At 40.0% G+C, this 21,135-nt stretch overlaps 1 protein-coding gene across 1 annotated transcript in view; it reads left to right on the forward strand.

The window, feature by feature from the left end:
• Nucleotides 1–601: 601 nt before the first annotated feature.
• LOC128983940 (uncharacterized) overlaps nt 602–21,135 on the forward strand; it is a 38,249-nt gene continuing 17,715 nt past the window's right edge. The window contains exons 1-5 of the mRNA XM_054403217.1: nt 602–735; nt 6,240–6,361; nt 7,367–7,505; nt 13,317–13,463; nt 14,078–14,203. Of these exons, the coding sequence (XP_054259192.1) occupies nt 7,370–7,505; nt 13,317–13,463; nt 14,078–14,203 (409 nt within the window). The 5' untranslated portion in view covers nt 602–735; nt 6,240–6,361; nt 7,367–7,369. The remainder of the gene's footprint in view (nt 736–6,239; nt 6,362–7,366; nt 7,506–13,316; nt 13,464–14,077; nt 14,204–21,135) is intronic.

Consider the following 21,135-nt stretch of genomic DNA (forward strand, 5'->3'; position numbering starts at 1 on the left):
GCGGCCTTCGAAGTGGCAACGTTGCAAGTATAGTGTTGTAAAAGGTGTTTGGAGATTGCTAAGCTAATGGTATTTATGTAATTTTTAAGAATACGAAAGCTTGGTTACTGGGCTATGAAAATGTTGACTCCACATTGAATGTACAGAAATAGATTTTCAATTTATATTGCTTTGGTTTTCGATTCTATATTATGTTTTATTTCCATGTTAACTTATAGGACGTCTTGCGCTAAACAATAATACGGTACTTGCAACGTTGCCAATTCTACCAGGCCGCGGCCTGCCTGGAGTTAAAGATGGCCGTGGTTTAAATGGACAAAAATGTTTTTTATATAGTATTACTTTATAAATAATATGGGATATTGAAGAATACTATCACCAGTTACCATATTTTAGGTGGCTATACATGATATCCATTGGTATTGCTGCAAAAATAATAAGTTATCTAGATTTGATGAAGAGGGATAATTGGAGGGATTGTTAGAACACGGACTAGGGATAACTAGGGATTTTTTGACGTCGGCCCAGGGATATTTTTTTCTTGCGAATGGAAACACTGGCCGGAGGTCGAATCGAACTGGTTGTTCGGTTGTTGGTTGTTGGTTGGTGTTGGAACATTCTTCGAACAATAATAATAACAAACTACAAGAAATAAATTAATGTTTTATTATTTTCTTTTTCTTACATGATTGTGACTATAATGGATTGAGGCGAACGAGTCCCCTTTTAAGATGAGTGAGTAAGATGACAGTGTGATTTACTAAAACTTACTGCCCTATAATAGGCCTAAGTTGTTAAGCATAGGCCTAGCCTATTAGGAAACTCTCCGAATGTGTTGTTACATTATTTTGTATTACTGTAGAGTGAAACGTAGTAAGCTTAATCTATTAGCATACTCCATCTAAGGGGCACAGTTTCATAACTAGGCTATGCTAATGTCGATTGAAACTAATTATCAAATTGAAGTAGGCCTAACTTATATCTAGCCTATTATAAAATGAGTCTGTCATAGGCCTAACCTAACCAAACTTGCTGATAATGAAAACAATCACATGAAGGTTATCTAATCGAATCGATAGTTTAAATCGATATTAACTTATAATAGCCCAGTTAAGAAACTGTACCCCATCTAAAGCCCCCCATACACGGGCGAGCATGTTCGCGAGCATGCTCGTGATGGTGTTGGCGACGAACATGCTCGCCCATGTGTGGGATCCGTCGTGGCGAGCATGTTGGGCTCGGCGCTCGGCTCGTCGGACTTGACGAGCCCGAAAACGAACATGCTCGCCCGTCTGTGGGGACGACCATATGTTCGAGAGCATGTTCGCCGCTGCGACTTGGGTAGAGATATGCAAATGATTCCATCCATGTAGCCGCTACTATGATTCCAGTTACACTCGTGGACACATTACAAGTAACCGTTCCGGTTCCAAACGATTACTTCGTTACCGCCTTTATTACAGTAATAGATTTAGAATCAATGTTTACAGAAGCTAAATAAATATATATTTTTGTTTGTAACGCAATAAATACAAATTTAAATAAGTTTCCAAAATAGAGGGTTTATCAATTACAATATGTATATTACTACACAAATGTGTACAATCAATTCTGTAGTAATTTGTCACCATTAAATAATTCTAAGAAAGGCTAGAATAAGCAAAACTACGAGAAATGTTAGGATTGCACAACTATGGAATTTTAACCAACATTCTTTTCAAACCATGACGAATGAATTTAATCCGATAACTTAAGGCCTGGCACAAACGGTCTATTTTTAGATCGGCCGATTACAAAATCGGCTAAAAATAAATCGCCCCTGATTTATGTCTAAGAAATAATGCGTATGTTGCAAAAAAAAAACTAAATGCTGTAATTGCAGCAAAAAATCAGGAGTAGGCTAAATAGGCCTACACACAACTTGACTGTCACAGAGCACAAGAAAAGCAAGAATAGGCCTAGGAACCGCTACCGAGCGACGAGCATGTTTTCGAACATGTTCGCGAGCATGCTCGTCCGTCTCTTGGAAACGCCAAGCATGTTCGCGAGCTTGCTCGTCCGTCTGTTGCCAACGCCGAGCATGTTCGCGAACGTGTTCGCCAACATGCTCGCGAACATGCTCGCCCGTGTATGGGGGGCTTAATAGATTTCCTCTTGAATTATTAAGTTATGAAACAGATTTCTATTGGTTGGTCTTCCCTCAATCTGACTAAATACAAAATGCTGCTCTAAGTGACCTGTGAAGGTTAAATTGCCTACCAGGCCTAGGCTAACTTATTGCCTGTGACCCTGCGGCTTGAACAATTGTTGTAAACCCATTATGATGTAGCCTACCTCCCTTTTTTTAAATTAAGTTAAATTTTTTATCCCACTCAGGAGCTCAGTAACAACAATTAACTCTGTACAAGATGCTGGAAAACTCTAGAATCATTGCATTAAGAAGTTACATATAGACATAGCCTAGGCCTAGGCCTAATGAAAGCATTTACCAGGCTAATAACAATTTATATTTGTTGTTAAATTTGGTTTGTTGGCATTGCTTGCAGCAAATCTGATCATCAAAGATCACGCTACATATGGCCAATTCCTCTTAAGCAGTTAAGTTAACTTACGAGCAACATGATTTAGTTTTAAAAAGACTAGTTAACTTTAAGATAGATTTTAAATTTGCAGTAAGAAATGCAACACTAGGTAGACAGTCAGGTGGTATAGTTTTAGGAATAAATAAACAGTCAAAATTCTTCAATAATATTAAGTTTGAATATTTTAGAAATATAACTGCTTTTAAGTTACTGGAAGAAAACTATAATAGAGAATTTATTATTTTGCCAATTTATTTGAATTATAGCACTTGGGAAAATGATTTCAAAAATTTGTATGAAATAATCCATGGTAACAATGGTAAAAATTTAATCGTAATTAGAGATCTAAACAGTCGAATTTCTAGTGAGCAAAACATTACTGAAGATACTAATATACTGACCAATGCATGCCTAAATTATGATCGAAAGTCAAAAGATACAGTTTTAAATGTAAATGGGAAAAAAATTTTAGAAATGTGTGATGATTTTGGATTACTTGTACTGAATGGGAGAACAAAGTGTGATTCTAAGGGCGAATTTACTTTTGTAAATAAATTGGGAGCGTCAGTGATAGACTTAGCACTTGTTTCAATTCATTGTTTACAAATAGTTAGTGATTTTAAGATAATAGAGTACATTGGGTCAGATCACTTGCCAATACAATTAACTCTTAAGATAAGGAAAGAATTAGATTCCAGAGTCGAGGGACAAGTTTTATCTTTACTTCCAAGATTAAAGTGGACCAATTTTGATGATTTTAATTTTAAGGAAAGAATACACACTGCTGCTTTAAATTTGCAATTGGACATAGACGAGGAAAGAAATGTTAAGAGCCTCATTCAATGCATTACAGAGTCAGCTCATGTTAAACAAGTAAAGTCAAATACAAATAACTCTTTCAAGTTTGCAAGGAAACAGCCATGGTTTGACTTACAGTGCGCTAAAGCTAGGCACAATGTGTTTAAACTATTGAGAAAGTACAGAAAAAGCGATGAAATTGAGATAAAAAATGAATATATTGAGGCCAACAGATCATTAAAAAATTTACTTAAAGCAAAAAAAACTGCTTACTTTGACAATATGTATTTATCTTTGACTCAGGCTAAAGACAGTAAATGTTTATGGAAACTTATAAATAGTTTTAAGATTCAAAGTCCTAATACAGGTGGTCAAGTCAGCCCAAACGAATGGTTAGAACACTTTAAGAGTCTCTTGAACCCGCCCCTGCTGTCAGCCAATGTCTGTTATGCGCTTCCTCTCATTCAAGACGACTTTCTAGATAAAGAATTTAATTTGAACGAATTAAAAACAGTTTTATTGAAAGTAAAGAATGGTAAGGCACCAGGAGCTGACGGAATACCCTACGAGTTCTTTAAAAATGGTTCAGAGTCATTTTTAGTTAAGTTGCTGAATTTTTATAACAATATTTTCAAAACTAATAAAGTACCGAAAAGTTTTAAACAATCAATTATCTATCCTCTGTTTAAGAATGGTGATAAAAACATTGCACAAAATTATAGGGGTTTATCATTTATAGATTGCGTAGCTAAGTTATACACTAGTTTACTGCACAACAGATTAAATCTTTGGATAACAGATCATGATAAGCTGTGTGAATATCAGGCTGGTTTCAGGAGTGGCTATTCGACAATTGATAATGTTTTTATTCTTTCAAATGCTGCAAAATTGTGTCTCAGTAAAAAAAAGGGTAAATTATATACTTTTTTTGTAGATTTTACTGCAGCTTTCGATACAATAGATAGAAATGCTTTGTTTTATAAGTTATCATGTCTTGGTATTTCTACGCATATGTTACGCGTTTTAATGGATTTATATAATGGTACTTCGTCAGCTGTCTGGTGTAAAGATGGAATAACAGACTACTTTGAAACAGGCCTCGGTCTAAAACAAGGAGATGTTTTGAGTCCTTTATGTTTTAACTTATTTGTAAATGACATTATAGATTCATTAAGTGGAGGCTGCATTTTTGGAGATGTTCAAATTAAGGCTTTGTTATATGCTGACGACATTGTGTTGATGGCTCCGACGGGAACCAGTCTGCAGTTAATGATAAATGACCTTGAGAGATATTGTCAACAATGGAACTTGACTGTGAATTTAAGTAAGTCAAAGATTATGGTTTTTAGGAAAGGAGGGAAACTGAGGAAAAATGACAAATGGTATTTTCGAGGTGAAAGAATCGATGTGGTTAATGATTATAAATATTTGGGAATAAACTTAAATTCTAAACTATCCTGGGGTTTGCATTTAAAACACAAGTGCAGCTCTTCAAAATTAGCAATTAACAGTATTTGGAATACATTTCTAAATAACAAAAATGTACCTTTAAGTAAAAAATTCACTATTTATTTTTCAATTGTCAGATCAACTCTTTGTTATGGGTGTCAAATATGGGGTTTATGGGAAAGTGATTATGTAGATGGGACTCTTTGTTATTTTGTAAAGAAAATTTTAGGATTGGCAAAAAATACTCCCAACTATGCATTGTATCTCGAAACTGGACTAGAAAAAGAGTACATTTATACACTCAGCATGCATGCTCGTTACATCATACATGCTCTGTCACTGCCGCTGAACCGTCTACCAAATAAATTAGCAAAGAAAATAATCAGCGAAAATATTTATTGGAGCAGAGATTGGAAGGGTCTTGGAAGTAAACATGGAATTGAATTGTCCTTTGATGTGAATTCCATTGAGGATACCCATCGACACCTGTTATCAGTAGTAGAGGCAGTAAGGGGGGAGAGCAGGCGGGGGTTAGTCCAGGCGGCATTGGCCTCACGATACCACACAACTTATGCTTCACTGAATCTTGACCTTGGAGATAATGGATATCTATCAGATAACGTTCCTGATATTGTTAGACGATGGGTATTCAAAGTAAGGACAGAGACTATTTCCTTAAATTTTAAACCTTGGATGACAGACGCTAATTTTATATGCTCTTTGTGTAATCTAAATGAGAATGAGGACACTTATCATTTTGTTGCTCGTTGTCCAACTTTAACACAAATTAGAAATAAATGGCTATTGAAACCTGTTTTAACTCGCTCAGAGTTTATAGATTTTCTTAATGGTAAGGATTGGCGTTCGCTTGCAAATTTTCTTAAAGAGGCTTGGAAGTATAGGTGGGATTTGGTTTTAGAATTCAATGTCTAGCAGCAAAACAATATACATATTATAGCTTATTACAAATATTTCACATTTTTAGTTGTATAAAATAAAATGTTGTCAACCCGGCAGACGGTCTTATGACCATTGCTGTAATGTGCTGTTTTTAGTAATTTTGTTGTTGTTATGCAGAAGATTATGTTTAGTTATAAGTTCATATGTATTTATGCAGTTTATTTTTGTGTTAATAAAGCACTTTTTCATTCATTCATTTCATTTCATTAACTTACAGCCAGTTTCGGCCTAACTGCAATTCCAGTAGTTATGTTAGATCAGATTCTTTGGATGAAAATAATGACAGTACGGTAAAACTTATTTAGGGTAAGCAACACCAATAGAAAAGCAATAGCCTAACTTTAGCTTAAGTTATATTTGTTATGCATTGGAATTTGGAAAAGACAGTTGCATGATAAACATGATATTCGCCAAGCCTATTTAAATAAAGTTTTAACTTGCTTTGTTTAGGTTAGGTCCTTCAAAAAAGGATAATGAGCTTGAGATGATTCCAAAGAAGAGACTTCTCATCAGTATCGATTTAACCTCTGATGGTGCACAGGAGCAGGATTAAAACAATTCAATAAACAGGTGTAAGAGATTAAAGATTTAGTATTCTGATCATCAGTTGTCTTGTAGTGTACCTACCTTAAAATATTTCTTCAAGAAGTGACTGTTAAGAGCTAGCACTAAAATCACGGATAAAATTCTTAGTACAAGTTAGTTGAGCATAACTTCAATGCAACTTACGTTATTTAGGATGCCGCTGACACAAATGTTAAAAATATTACTACTACTATTTAAAACTTTATATTCTTGAGTGTGGCAGATTGCGTGAAAATATAATAATAATATCTATGGTTTTTACCGTCAAGGCAATCAGGGGTAATATTCCACTACGGCCGTTTCGGAGATGACTCCATCGTCAGGTCCGTAGTAATACACTAAACTATAGTCTTGTCACATGTAACACGAATTGTCTTCATTTGCATTGCGTCAGGGGTTGAATAAATATATGTGTATTATTTATTCAACCCCTGACGCAATGCAAATGAAGACAAATCGTGTTACATGTGACAAGACTATAGTTTAGTGTACCACTACGCACCTGACGATGGAGTCATCTCCGAAACGGCCGTAGTGGAATATTACCCCTGATTGCGTTGACGGTAAGAACTATAGATATTATTATTATATTTAAAACTGTTTAAAAAAGTACTAATTTGTCTACTACTACTAGTACTAGTGCTGATATTGCTTTGCTTTAATACTTAGTTAAGTTAAAATCGCTCACTCCTAAGAATCCCACCCGTACTAAGATTCCCCAATTTCAGATTGATTTTATGAGATTCATCTGGATCTATATGTTTCTTTTAGGGCATGCTTCATTCTGCAAAAGTTGATATAAAAAGTCTTAAAACTCTATTTCCGGCTAGAATAAGTACTGTAGTAAAAACCTATTCTAGTTACAACAACTGTTTTGTGCGAGGCAAAAAACACATTTAGCCTATAATTTGAGATTTTAACAAACTGCAAGAGGACCTTGAAGGATACCTTAATTTAGGGCCCTTGTATAATCGTTTGGTTTACTTTTTTAGATAATGGCGGAGAAAACAGCAGATGTCAACGGTCCCTTGGGAACAGAGGAAAATCCAATTGATTGTAGAAGTGAGCCTCAAAACAAAGAAAAGAATGAAAAACCAAAAGACTCAAGTTTTATTGGTGAAAGTAAAATAGGTAGGCCTACAATTTTTCTGATTTAAAAATCAAGTTAGTTTTTGTAAAGTTGATGATTCACACAATACATCTTTTATACTAGTCAGATTTGTCCTTGAAACAATGTTGCGATTAAAAAAAAACTACCATAGGCAATGTATTTGACATCTGCAAGTTTTATCAGGAGATGTGCACTTATGGAGCGAAATATGGTTGTGTGAGTGTTAATCAAATTACCTCGCCCAATATATCTTCCACCAATCACCGACATTTCTCGTCATTGCTCAAACCATACTGAAATGAACCTAACAACCCCTACTACCTAGTATACAGTGTGTAAATTAAGTATGGAAACAAATCTGTATTTTTAAAACCGAAATAGATGGAAACATTCTATTTGTGGCAATAATAGTTAACAAAGATTCCGCAATTTTTCACATGAAAAATATTTTTTTACCCCCCTAACAGGGTAGGTGGTAGGGGGTGACTTATTTTTTTCAAATAGCAACCCCTATTGAGTGACCCCTCATTTTGAAGGGTTTGTCAAAAGAAACACAATGACGCAAATCCGAGGTGAATATCTCACTCCTAGCTAACATGGCGGATATTCCAAAATGGGCTTTTTTTTACAAAAATTAAATTTTTCATTACCCACCATTTAGGCTAGGGGTGAAATATCTACCTCGGGTTTGCGTCATTATTTTTCTTTTAACAAACCCTTCAAAATGAGGGGTCACTCAATAGGGGTTGTTGTTGAAAAAAATAAGTCACTCCCACCCCCTACCCTGTTAAAGGGGTTGAAAAATATTGTTAATTAAAAAAATTGCGGAACCTATGTCAACAATCAATTCCACAAACAGAATATTTCTATCTATTTTGGTTTTAAAAATACAGATTTCTTTCCATTATTTGTGAAATTGGTGCTTTTCACGTACAATAAATCAAATTTTGGAATATCCGCCATTTGGGCTAGGAGTGAGATATTCACTTCGGATTTGCGTCATTGTGTTTCTTTTGACAAACCCTTCAAAATGAGGGGTCACTCAATAGGGGTTGCTATTTGAAAAAAATAAGTCACCCCCTACCACCTACCCTGTTAGGGGGGTAAAAAAATATTTTTCATGTGAAAAATTGCGGAATCTTTGTTAACTATTATTGCCACAAATAGAATGTTTCCATCTATTTCGGTTTTAAAAATACAGATTTGTTTCCATACTTAATTTACACACTGTATTATCTACTCATGCTAAGGCTACTCATCCGATCGAAGAAGTCCACTGCAGGCCGCTACCACACACTACTGACTGACTCACTCTTCGACCCTCGTCTCCGAATTTCGGGTTGCGCGCGCATGTGGCTGTCACGAGTCGTCGCGGTGACGTCACGTGTATCCTACGCACGCTACTCTTGTATAAACACTTAGTGATGGCAATTTATATCTTTGTTGAGTGCATCTATCTACACTTCTGCACTATAAAGCTGCGCTTACACTAAGTTAGGCCAGTAGAGCAGGCAGGTTACGGGGCAGATTACTTACCTCTAATGTATTTCAGGTAACCTGTCCGCCAACTGGCTTCATATTAACCCGGTTTAAAGGAGTGAGGACTAGACAGCAAACATTGACAATATTTTATGGCTAGTTAGAAAACCCCAGAGTTAAGGAGATCTGCCTCAACCAGTTAAGATCTTTACCCTCAATGCGAGTTTTATGCACAACTCTTGTTACCGTTGATTAACAGCAGCAAAGACATTCTTGATGATTTTTAGGCCTAAAGTTGAAATCTCCCTTATCTATGAGAATGATGGTTTCTATCCGCATATTGGTACAAATCAACAACTTAGTTACGCTTAAAGCATTGTCCAAACTGGTTTCTTTGATCCATTGATCCATTTGCTTATGGCAAACGACTCAGTTCATATTTGCTGTGAGCTCAATGCTGAATACTTGTTGACTCAGCAGATGTTAAGATAAAGCAAATCACCAACTGCTGCTGGACTCTCAAGTCTGCTTTCGTGAATACAGAGTCAAGGTTACAGACTTTACCAAGGACCTACACTTAAGACCGTTATTTGTATCTACATGTTAGTAGCTTCTAGTAATTACTACAGGATAAAACCAGGAGACTGTTGTGAATTGAGCCGTAAAAGCCGTTCTATCCCTAGAACAGTTCAAGAGGGATATCCCTTATGTGTTATATTCTGCGTTTTTTTTTTAACTCTTGTGTCCATAATTATTTTTCTTTCACAATACCTGTTCTTTTACAACAAAAGCTTCAAACCATGGTCTTGTTACTCTCTAACAAAAAATCTTTTTAGATACAATAGTAAATTGAAGGCCCTATGACAATAGACAATGATCTTTATTTACATGTTCGTTGAGAACAGTACATGCGTCAGAATGATAACTAAAATTTGTGGATTTAATATGTTGTTAAAGCTGGTTGTCAAGGAATTCTTTTTCTGAGTAGAATGGCCTTTCTTGCAGCCATGTTGTTAATTAGTTCTTGAAACAGTGAGTTGGTTCATTTCTAAGTTGTTCTGGTAGGTTGTTTAAATATAGGGCCCCTTTGTAGGATGGCTTCTTTTCAAAGAGACTTAGATGGTGAGGTGGTATTGTAAAGCTTGAGGCGTTCCGTGTATTGTGATGGTGAATGTCTATGTGATATTGAAGGCCTGCTAGACATCTTATAGCTTTTTTTTGGTGGACAAGGGCTCTTTTTAGATAGTTGTTGGATGTACTTCCCCAGACCACCAGACCATACCTGAGGTGTGACTCGACCAGGGCATGGTAGGCTGTTTTTGCGGTGTCCAGACCACCAACCTGCTTCATTCGCCTGATGACATGAATGCCAGAGCGTAGCTTCTTGCAGAGTTGGTCAATGTGCTGTTTCCATATCAGTTTTGAATCCATGATAATGCCGAGATATTTGGTATTATTTTGTGATTCTATCCCAGGGATTAATACGTTTGTGTCTTTATTTTTAGTAGAGTAGTTCAGCTGAACAGTTTTCTTTTCATTTAGAGCCAATTCGTTTACTGTGCAATATTGTTTAGTCATGTTGAAGGCTATATTGATGTTTCGGTTTGAAGTTTCTGTTGATTTGTCAGTTAGTGTGATGACAGTGTCATCTGCATACATTGTGGTTTGGCAGTATTCTTGTAGCGTTGTTTGGTCATTTGTGAGGAGGAGGAACAGGACTGGTCTGAGAACTGACCCCTGTGGTACTCCTCTCCGTATAGGGACAGTTTCGGAATGTATTTTATGGCAATTGTTTTTTTCTACATGCTGAATTTCTACTAGTTGCTGTCTGCCATTAAGATAGCTGTGGAACCATTGTTTAGACTATCCCTCAATACCCAGAGTTCCCAATTCTCTAAGAAGTGTCTTGTGGTTAAGGCAGTCAAAGACCTTGCTAAAGTCCAGAAACAGACTTGTGACTGAGGAACCATCTTCTAGTTGTTCTATTATGTGCTCGGTGAGCTGTATAAAGGCAGTGGAAGTGGATCTTCCTTTAAGGAAGCCATGTTGCTGGCTGGTGAGCAGCAGATTTTGGTCTAGATGGGATATTAGTCTGTTAAGGACGATTGTTTCAAAGATTTTAGAGAAGGTCTGGTCTGTAACTTTTAGCATCTGTGTTTGGTCCACTTTTATATTTAGGGTATACCTTGGCAGTTTTCAGCTGTGTTGGGAAAACCCTTTGTTTGAGAGACTTAGTGCTGTTGATGAGTGCTGTTAGTGGGTTAATCAGTTTTTGCATGTTTTGACCAGTTTGGCTGATATTTCATCAGTGCTAGATGAAGTTTTTGGCTTAAGTGAGTATATTGCTTTTATTACTTCGTTACGTGTTGCAAGCTGAAATTTTAGTTTGTTATCTGTTAAAGGAGGAATTTCGGGGGTTCTGGTGTGTGTGTTGGTGTTGTTGGCCTGAAGTGTCTTTTCCGCAGCTGTAGCAAAAAAACTGTTGAGGTGGTTTGCTATTTTAATTGGGTCCTGTAATGGCTCCCCATCTACTAGGAGTTCCCACTCATTTGCTATACTGGTACTTGATTGTCTCTCATTATTTATAACCTGCCAGATTGCCGTGGACTTGTTGTCGGCATTGCTTATATAGTGGGATGTTGTTTTCCTCAAAGTCTTTAGTCTTAGGTCATAGTCCCTTTTTCTTGCTGCGGTTTCTGCTTTATCTTCAGGTAGACCTGTGCAGTTTTCTTTTTCCAGGGCATTTATATATAGATTTTTAAGTCTAGAGCATTCAGCATCCCAGCAATTTTTTGGGTTGTGTTGTGTTTTCCTTGTCATTTTTACTGGGCAGGTATATTACCGGAGAGCATATTCCAGCTGGCTTGCTAAGATACCTATCTATCGCTTGTTCCAGATTGTCCCTTGGAGGCCTGTAGACTCCCATGACCTGGACTATTTCCTTTTTTCAGTTTTATTTCGCAAAGAGCAGTTTCACATACTAGTTCTGAGTCGTCATCACTTATCTTAAGTACCGTACTTTCATATACTTTTCCAGGCCATGTTTGGCATATCCTGCAACTCCCCCTTTTGTATGATTTCTTAAGTGTAACCTCCAATTAGGGTGTAGCCAGCTAGCTGTGTTTTTTCTAAGTTTTCTCGGGAGAGACCATGTTCTGTAACAACTATGAAGTCTGGTTGTTTAGGGCAAGGGTGAGCTGGTGTCTGCGAACTAGTGGGTGTTTTGATTGGTTGTCAACACTGTTTTTAGATTTTGTTATGTTGTTGCCGGTGTTTTGGTTGAGGGTCCTAAAAAAGAGGTTTGGGTGTTGCTGGTATCTACTTGGGGTGGGATCAAGGTACTTCTAAAGCCTGGGGTTTCAGAGTGACTAATCGAGGCTGATAATCTTTCCTTGTGTTGGATATTTATATCTTTGAAGTAATCTTAGTAATCTATATTCTTAGTGAAAAAGTCATCCAAAGTTTCCTGGTCGCCTCGTATTATTGCTGTCATAGGTGGAAGCCTCTCTTTTTGGGTCAGTTTTTTGAAAGGAGTTTGGCTGTCTCTCCTTGTGGTTTCTTGTGTCAAGATGTCAGCATCACATTTCTGTTTTTTGATTCTGTTATGATACCCTCAGTCACGTTTGTTTTTTAAGCTAAAATGTTATAAAATCGGGGTACCGGTACTATGTACAAGGATGCCCAATCACTCCTATCTACAAAGCATACTAAGCTGCCTACAAGTTCAGCCTATTAGGTAGGCCTACTTTGGTATTATCCGGAAGCCATTTATTTCAGAGGGATTTTATTCTGGAGACCAAAAATAACTACATAATTGGAAAGAACATACTTTAATTGACATGATTACGATTAGCAACCTTTTAGTTCTGCCTCCTAGAAGGCAGCGATGTAGGCTAGGATTGAGTTGAAAGCGTCGCCACCGCTTGCTGTCACATTTACTCCGCCAAGTAGGTATATAGTGGGCTTGAGGCAGTTATATTAGGTTTAGTTATAATAAATATGTTCATAGGACTTTACTCGTTACGTAATAAATCGAACGATACCACATGAGTCACTCACGACACTGACCTAGATACAAGAAGGCGGTGAAAGGTGATGCGTGTGCTCCGGTCAATGACCTGACTTTGGGTTGGGATTTGGGAGGCGCCAGTATGACTCATCTGGTATCGTTAGATTCATAACAAAATGAGGAAAGTTCTACATACATATTTAAAATAACCCAACTGAAAATAACCGCCACAAAGCGCGCCGTATATGGGTGGTCTCCGATAATACCTAAGTACCGCCTATTATTCAAAAAGTATTTAGTACCTATCAGAAAATTCTTCTAACCTTTAGACTTCTTCTCTCAGGTGATGCCACTGATGCTTTAAATCCTGATACATCTATCAATAGTTCATCAGCTATTAATGATTCTCCAAATTGTAAAGAAGAACTTGAAGCGAAAGTGGAAATCGAAGAACCAGAAGTCTCAAGTTCGGTAGTAGATAGTGGGACAGGTAATGTTGTTTTAAGCTAGGCAATCATGCTAGAATAGAATTTAGCCTCTTAATAACACTGAGAAGGTGCCATAGCAGAGAATCCTATAGTGCCGAATCATGTTTTAGTCCCATTTTGTCGAATACATTATCATGTTCGGCATTGTAGGATTTTAAATTCCTACAGTACCAAATGAGAAGTTTGTGTTACAGAGCCAAAATATTTATTTTAAAATCCAACAGCTTCGAACGAACACTAAAAAAAAGTCAGAGTACCGAATTTAGGATCATTCCTATAGCTTTGAAAGCAAAATAAATCCTACACTGCCGAATCCAAAAGCTTTAAATTCTTTCGCCTCTATAGGACATTTGAAACTTTCTATCTGCGTGTTGACTTGATTTTTGAAAAAAAAATCATTAACAGCCGAACAATAGAAATCCCACTAACCTTCTCCCACCACACTGTTTAGTGGAATGTGGAGTAACTTAATTTTACTTTTAAAACAGATAATTTAAATACAAATTATGATTTCACAGCCTTATTTGGTTGTGAACCTTCTATCTTGATTGATATGACTCAATACTTGTGCATATGTGCTATCATGCTTTCAAGCAATCCACTTTGATGATTATAGGGGTTACGCTGGAGAATTTCAACCCAGATACAAAAATTTCAGCATCTTACTGTCTGCCCATACTTCCATCGAGAGACGTGATTGATGAACCTAAAGCTTCAAGTTCAGCTGTTGACTGCAGAACAGGTAATTTAAATCCACATAACTAATTAAGTTTAACTTTTCTAATCCAGGGTGTTGACCACCAATCTTATAAAACCAAGAATCTTATAAATAAAAATCGTCCAAAATTTGGTACGGGACCAGGAAACTTAATAGCAATAGTATATGTCCTCCACTCGCCTTTGGCTCGCTGGGGGCTCCGCCCCCAGGCCCCCTAGCTGTTAGTCGTCATTAGTAGATTAGAGTTAAGTTGTAACAAAGCAAGAAGTGAAACCGTCAATATTAAGTTATATAAGTTAACTTTGAGTAAGATAACTTCTAGCTTAAGGAACACCTCATAAAAAAATCATTTTTTAAGTTGCGGTAAGTGAGTATGTTAGTCAAGTATTTTTACAATTGAGTTTTTGGTCAAAGGAAGTAATAATATGAGGAGAGAAGGGTTCGTTATAGTAAAAATCGACATTAAAGTAATAACGATTTCATGAATTTATTAGAGGAGATTGATAAGTTAATAAGTTGATAATAGTAAAGTATTATATGAAGTAAATAGATTATAGTAGATATTCAAGTATATAATTACGAAAATAGATTAAGTAAGGTTTGTTTCCCTGTCGGTTAGCCATAAACTTTATGGCATATCCAGTTCCGCCACGAGGAGGCCAGGAAACGTCGGAACCATATTTGCAATTATTTGAATATGTACAAGTTAGTAAACTTTTGTACAAGATAAGTAAATTTATATTGATGTTCATTGATAGGTTAATAAGTTGATAATAGTAAAGTATTATATGATGTGAATAGATTATATTAGATATTCATGTATATATGATGTAAATAGAAAATAGATTATAGTAGATATTCATGACGTATATATTTATGAAAATAGATTAAGTAATGTTTGTTTCCCTGTCAGTTAGCCACAAACTGTATGGCATATCCAGTTCCGCCACGAGGAGGCCAGGAAACGTTGGAACCATATTTACAATTACTTACAAATGTACAAATTAGAGAACTGTTGTATAAGATGAGTAGATTGATTAGTATGTCGATTGATAAGTGAATAAGTTGATAATAGTAAAGTATCATATGAATTAAATAGATTATTGTAGATATTCATGTATATATTTATGAAAATAGATCAAGTAATGTTTGTTTCCCTGTCGGTTAGCCATACAATTTATGGCATATCCAGTTCCGCCACGGGGAGGCCAGGAAACGTCGGAACCATATTTACAATTATTTACAAATGTACAAGTTAGTAAACTTTACTAACTACTTTATACAACAACGGGGACTTTTGATAAGGCAGGCCCCCTATCGTACTGCCGATGTTGTCAAGTCACAACGGGGAGTTTTGATTAAGCAGATCCCCTAGCCTACTGCTAATGTCAAATCAGGTTTAGAGAAGGAGATCGCCATACACGATGTACTTTGCGTATGCGATTCCATTTCGGACACGTTCGGGGTGTACGAGAACAACAATATGGTCTGGATGTCTGACCCTACTGAGCAAGACGTATAGTTGCCCGTGCGTGAAGCAATCGGTCCGTAAATCAACACCGACTGAATCTATTGTCTGACCTTGGCTCTTGTGTCCGGTCATGCAATAGGCCAACATCAGTGGGAACTGACGTCGACGAACACGTAACGGCGAACCCTCGACAAACGCAAAAGTAAAGGTAATCCGGGGAATTCCGATAGGTTGCGTCTGTCCGGGAAGTCTCACTGTAATCAGGCGGTTGGTGATGCCGATTACGATGACTTTAGTGCCGTTGACGAGTCCTTCAGCGATGTTGAGGTTCCTCATAATGAGGCAAACAGAACCGATCTTCAGCCGCAGAACATGGTCTGGTACGCCCTTGCCAGTAGCCGTGTTCAGGAGTTGAACGTCGACATCCAGGCCATCGTCGTTCTCTCTGTCGACTGTGTCGGCGCTCCTCAGCTCGTACAGATGACCGTCGAGGGAGTTCAAGATGTGGTCGTTGATCTCCTTGACGTTCACTATCAGAGTCGAGAGGATTGCGCGTCGCGAACACATATCAGAGTCGAGTAGGACGTTTGCGGGAAAGACGGAATCGACCAAATCAGTCAAAGACGTCACTTGTCTAATCCCGAGCAGCGGAATTAGACTTTGTTCGTTCCGTCCCTCCAAGAAAGTGGTCGAACTGACAGTTCCGTTGCCTACCCTAAGAAGGAATTCGGAATAGGCTGTGGAACTACTAGTCCGATGAGCTGTTGTCAGGGCAAAAATTTTGAAATGCTGCCACAGATGGGAAGCCCGAAGTGAGACACAAACAATGTCAGTTGGAGTACGAGCGTTTACAACGACAGGCGCGATCTGGCGAAAGTCGCCACAACAGAGGAATATTTTACCACCGAATAGCTCACTGGAACGCATGAGGTCTCGCAGGGATCTGTCAAGAACCTCGAAAACGAACCAATGTGCCATCGGGGCCTCATCAAAGACAATGAGCCTTGCGGCCCTGATGAGCTCTGCTCGCTGGGAGCCGTTGGTGATGTTCCAAAAGCCGGTGCCGTCACCGAAGTCGAGTGGCAACCGGAACATGCTGTGAGCTGTAGTTCCACCAGGCATGTTACCCGCGGCGATCCCAGAGCTAGCGACTGCCAGTGCAACCTGACGACAACCTCTCACGTATGCGAGAATGACACGAATCAGAGTGGTCTTCCCATAGCCTCCCGGGCCGTCAAGAAAAATGATTTTCGACGACGTTCCGCTGGCAGGGGCATTGAGAACGGAGGTAACGTACTCAAATACGCGGTTTTGATCTTCAGAGAGCTTTGGCACCCACTCCTCCACAAACACTCTCTGTTGATTTTCACCATGTAAGAGCAGTTCTCTGCCCAACTCCGTCGTGTCATCGTGTACATCGGGGAGGCCATGATCTGCGACGCAAGAACCCTGCCGACGAAGACTCCGATCAATATCGATGAGACCTAGCTTGTAGGCCAGTTCAACATCGAGAGGATTACGCTCTATGTGGTCCTCGCAGATGGAATCACGGAAAGCATCCCACAGGAGAGCTGCAGGAGCCCCCATGTTGCAGAGGATCACAAAGAAAGAACGAAGTCTCGGGCCAGTCATGAAAGTGGCGGCCTCGCGCAGTGCGTAGTGGTACTCCTGTTCGTCTTGCACCAAGCCAAGATGCCGCGCGACCCCTTGAAAAGTGCGGCAGTTTGGTCCACCGCGGGACAGGAGGTCGGCATAACCACGGCAAGATACAGTCATAAGCAGGATACGCAGGTAATACTGTTCTGTCCTGCTCGGTGAGACCCAAAACAGTCTGCACACCTTCTCGCCACGCTGTCGGGCAGTGATAAAATGGACGCCATCGGGGTGCTCGTATATCTCCGCAGTTTTTGGGCGCTTGACATGAACCACAAACGTTTCATAGAACCCCTGATAAGTCAGGTCGTCAAACAGTGAAATACGAGGCCGGTCAAAGTAGATGGTGAGTTTGGAGCTGTTCCTAGCGGCTGCCTCTGCCAGTTGGCCAGGTCTAAACAGGACGGACTGCTTGCCCTCCAGATGGACGGGAAGACATTCAACAGCCGGCTCAGATTCTGATACTGGAAAGTTTAATAAACGCCAGCACGCGTCACTGGCACCCACCATTCTCTTCGTCACGTAATGCTGTACCTCATCATCTTGCTTACTGAAGGGAGTAACTGTGACGTTCTGGAGAGATCCTCCCTTCATAAGATATTTGAAGAGGTACTTAATCACGCGGCGAGTAGACGCCAGCTCCAAATTGATGTGAGCCTCGTATTTCAACATCAGTGCGGGATTATAAGGCACAACCCAACCGTCATGTACGATAATGTTCTTATTGCGTGATACAATTGTCCCCCGATTGGTATAATCTCGCTTGTACTGGACGAATCCCCTCTCGTCGACGTGGGTGGTTTCACAGCAGGGCTTGGGGAAGTATTTGGTGCAGTAACCCTTTGCAGAGTCCCAACAGAGAAAGTCAGTCCTATGATCATTACCACATGGACCGTGGATCATGTGTTTGAGGACCAACTTTCTCAGTCGGCCTCCGGCCTCTTCTTCCGAGGGAATATCCGCGCGGATGATGGAGTCAATTTCGGACGCCTGAACTGGTCCGTCGCCGTCAATCTTGAATACAATGTGGGCGTGAGGAAGGCCCCTCATTTGCATCTCGATGACGTAGACGATATAGACAGAGCGTCCAAACATTGCTCCGCTGCGCAGGTCTCGGAGAAGTTCCAGAAGTTTGATCCTAAAAACTCTGCAAGCAGTGCTAGGGTCACTGCGAGTACCTCCACGAGGGCAAGCTTTCTTGTTTTCCTCCCAAGTCGCGTTGTAAGTAAACGTCAAAAAGAAAGTGGGGGAACCCAGGCGCGATACGATTGCCATAGCGTCTTCGTATTTTACTTTCATGTACCTGGGCCCCCCGGTGAACGAACTTGGGAGGTAGACTTTTCCTGCCTGCACCCCACCCTCGCCTTGGACGGTTTCATCACGAGCGATGTCGTTCAAGACCTGCTGTGCATTCCGAATCTCGTCAACCGGCCCCACCCGCAAGGCACTATCGGTGTTCTTCAGCTGCGTAAACTTAATGTAACGCAGTTTCTCCTCCTCGTACCTCGCGAACATCTCAACCTGCCAAGCTTGTGAGAGACGGCCTAGGTGAGAGAAGCGAGGTTCAGAAAGTAGGAGGCACCGCGAGTACTTAAATTGAGTCAGTTTGGCACCCTTGTTATCAAGGCGGCCAACGTGCCATCCCACAGTGCCTTGCGGGTAAAGTAGGGGATATTGGAAAGGTTCCATTAGGGGGTGTAAAAGATCAATAAATGTAGGTCTATCGGAACCGGATTTCCATATAGTCAGTCTCCGGGGCTCAGTGTCGTTTTCATCATTGCTGAGCACGGCGTGCACTTCGACGCCTGTTTGCCGATCACCGAGAACAGGGCCATGGGTAGACCTGCTTGTTACTTCAAAAGCCAAGTGAGCTGTTACGGAAGGCTCGTTGCTCAATCGACGGTAATGCTCAATGTAAGGATTTTCCCTAGACAGGAAATCAGCAATACCGTCGATGATCTCGGCATCAAGCGATCTACCCATCGCAATGTTACGGCGCTCTTCGCCATCGTCAATATACAGGCGGGACCGATTCACAAACTGAACGTTCCCAGAACGAGTGGTGAACTTTTGTCCTGGGGCGTCCAGATTGTAGACCTGGTGGTACATTCTTCCCTCGATCTTGAAAAAAGAAAGACCACTGGGATGACGATACCCGCCTGACACTTCGAGCGCGCAGAAAGCAAACAGGTCGTTGTACGCACGGGCTCTTTCCAGGAAGAGACGGTCGGAATAAAAGCGTTCTTGCAACGGAGGAATGTCGAGAACATTGAACGCTCCTTCCCCGCAGCACCATTGCTTTCTATTCTTCTCCTCCTCGAAGAGCCGTGCTTGGCAATGACGACATCTGTAAACGTCGTCAACCCAGAGACTGACTTTTTTTAATTTGTATGGTTGTATTTCATTGAGTGGCTCCCCATTCCAAACAGACATGGGGCCATTTTTGACTACGGACCGAGCAAGTGATGCGGGCATATAGCGAAGTTCAGACATTTTCGGATTTTTCAGGCGAAAAATCTGAACTCTCTCAGCAGAAGCACCGGGATTATGCAGGTCGTATTGCTGAACAGCCTTTCGGTGCACCTCAGGGTGGGTTTGAGTGTAACGTTGACTGTCATCCCGGAGTTTGTCAGCGTGCGTCTCCCTATACTTCTTCTTCGCCGCATCCACTTGCTCTTCTCGGGTCGTGTCTAAAAGCTTTGGACGACCACGCTTTATTGTTTTTGGTCTACCAGGACATTTGGTTTTCTGAACAACTGTCTCAGAGGCAGATTCTGATAACTGAGTTAAGTCATTGTCCGAACAGTCGACCGTGTGGACAGTTTGAGTTTCGTTGACGGAAAACTTTATTTTTGTGACGGAGTACTGCCCACCGACGAACGCAGAATTCACCAAAATGAGGGAAGCTAGAGAACGAAAACTATTACAGACGAACACCCTAGCCTTATTTCTCGCCTCATCAATGTCTCGACGACGGTTTTCGTTTACCGCGTGGGAATCAAAGAGGTACAGCCGCCCTTGGAAACGCCAAAAAGCGACTGTCACCAACTGTCCCGTAAACAAAAAACCGCTATCAACGGAGTCACCGGGCATAGCTGCTTCCAAAACCGAAGACAAGGAAGAGGTCACCTCATCTAGGCCATCGTTTCGTAACGGATACAACCCGTCCCAAACACAAGAAATTTCTTCGATGGTAACACGATGGTGTGCAACCACGAAGTGCCTGGCGAGGTCCTCAGGGAACAGATACCGGTTAGTGATGCTATGCTCACGGCGAGATAGTGTATACAAGCTATCGCCCGCCATGAGTATAGCGTCAATAGCGTTGGTACTGAATCCGCCGCAGAATGCTTGCCATGCGAGGGCACAGGTTGCATTTGCCATGCATTGAGCGTTGTTGCTCTCGGTAAATCTGGGATCTCCCTGGTGGAACGACCCAGCAGCAACGCAAGAGAATTCCATGCTTACAGAAAATTGCAGCAAAATCGCCAAAATAACAAGTCCAATAAATAGGAAGAAGTGACAGTGAAACTTAATCATGGGTAGCCAAATCCATTAGCAAAAATTAGAGCGAGAACCAAATGACTATACAGCGTTACTGACCTACGCGTTTTGGGGGTCAAGGAGTAAAGTTACGAAAAAACATGTGAAGGGTGAAATGTAGAGTAAACTAAGGAGAGTACGAAACATTAATAATATTTGAAGAAAAAATTTTTTATGTACGAAAAATTATCAAAAACTGTTAAAAATTTGAAGAAAATTTACCAAATTTTGAAAGTAGGGCGTTTTTTTTAGGTGAAGGAGTGCGATTTTCTAAAAACGCGTAATAGTG

Source organism: Macrosteles quadrilineatus, unplaced genomic scaffold (assembly GCF_028750875.1).
Source record: "Macrosteles quadrilineatus isolate MER2022 unplaced genomic scaffold, UCM_ALF_1.0 Scaffold_2__2_contigs__length_208266976, whole genome shotgun sequence".
NCBI classification, from domain to species: Eukaryota; Metazoa; Arthropoda; class Insecta; order Hemiptera; family Cicadellidae; genus Macrosteles; species Macrosteles quadrilineatus.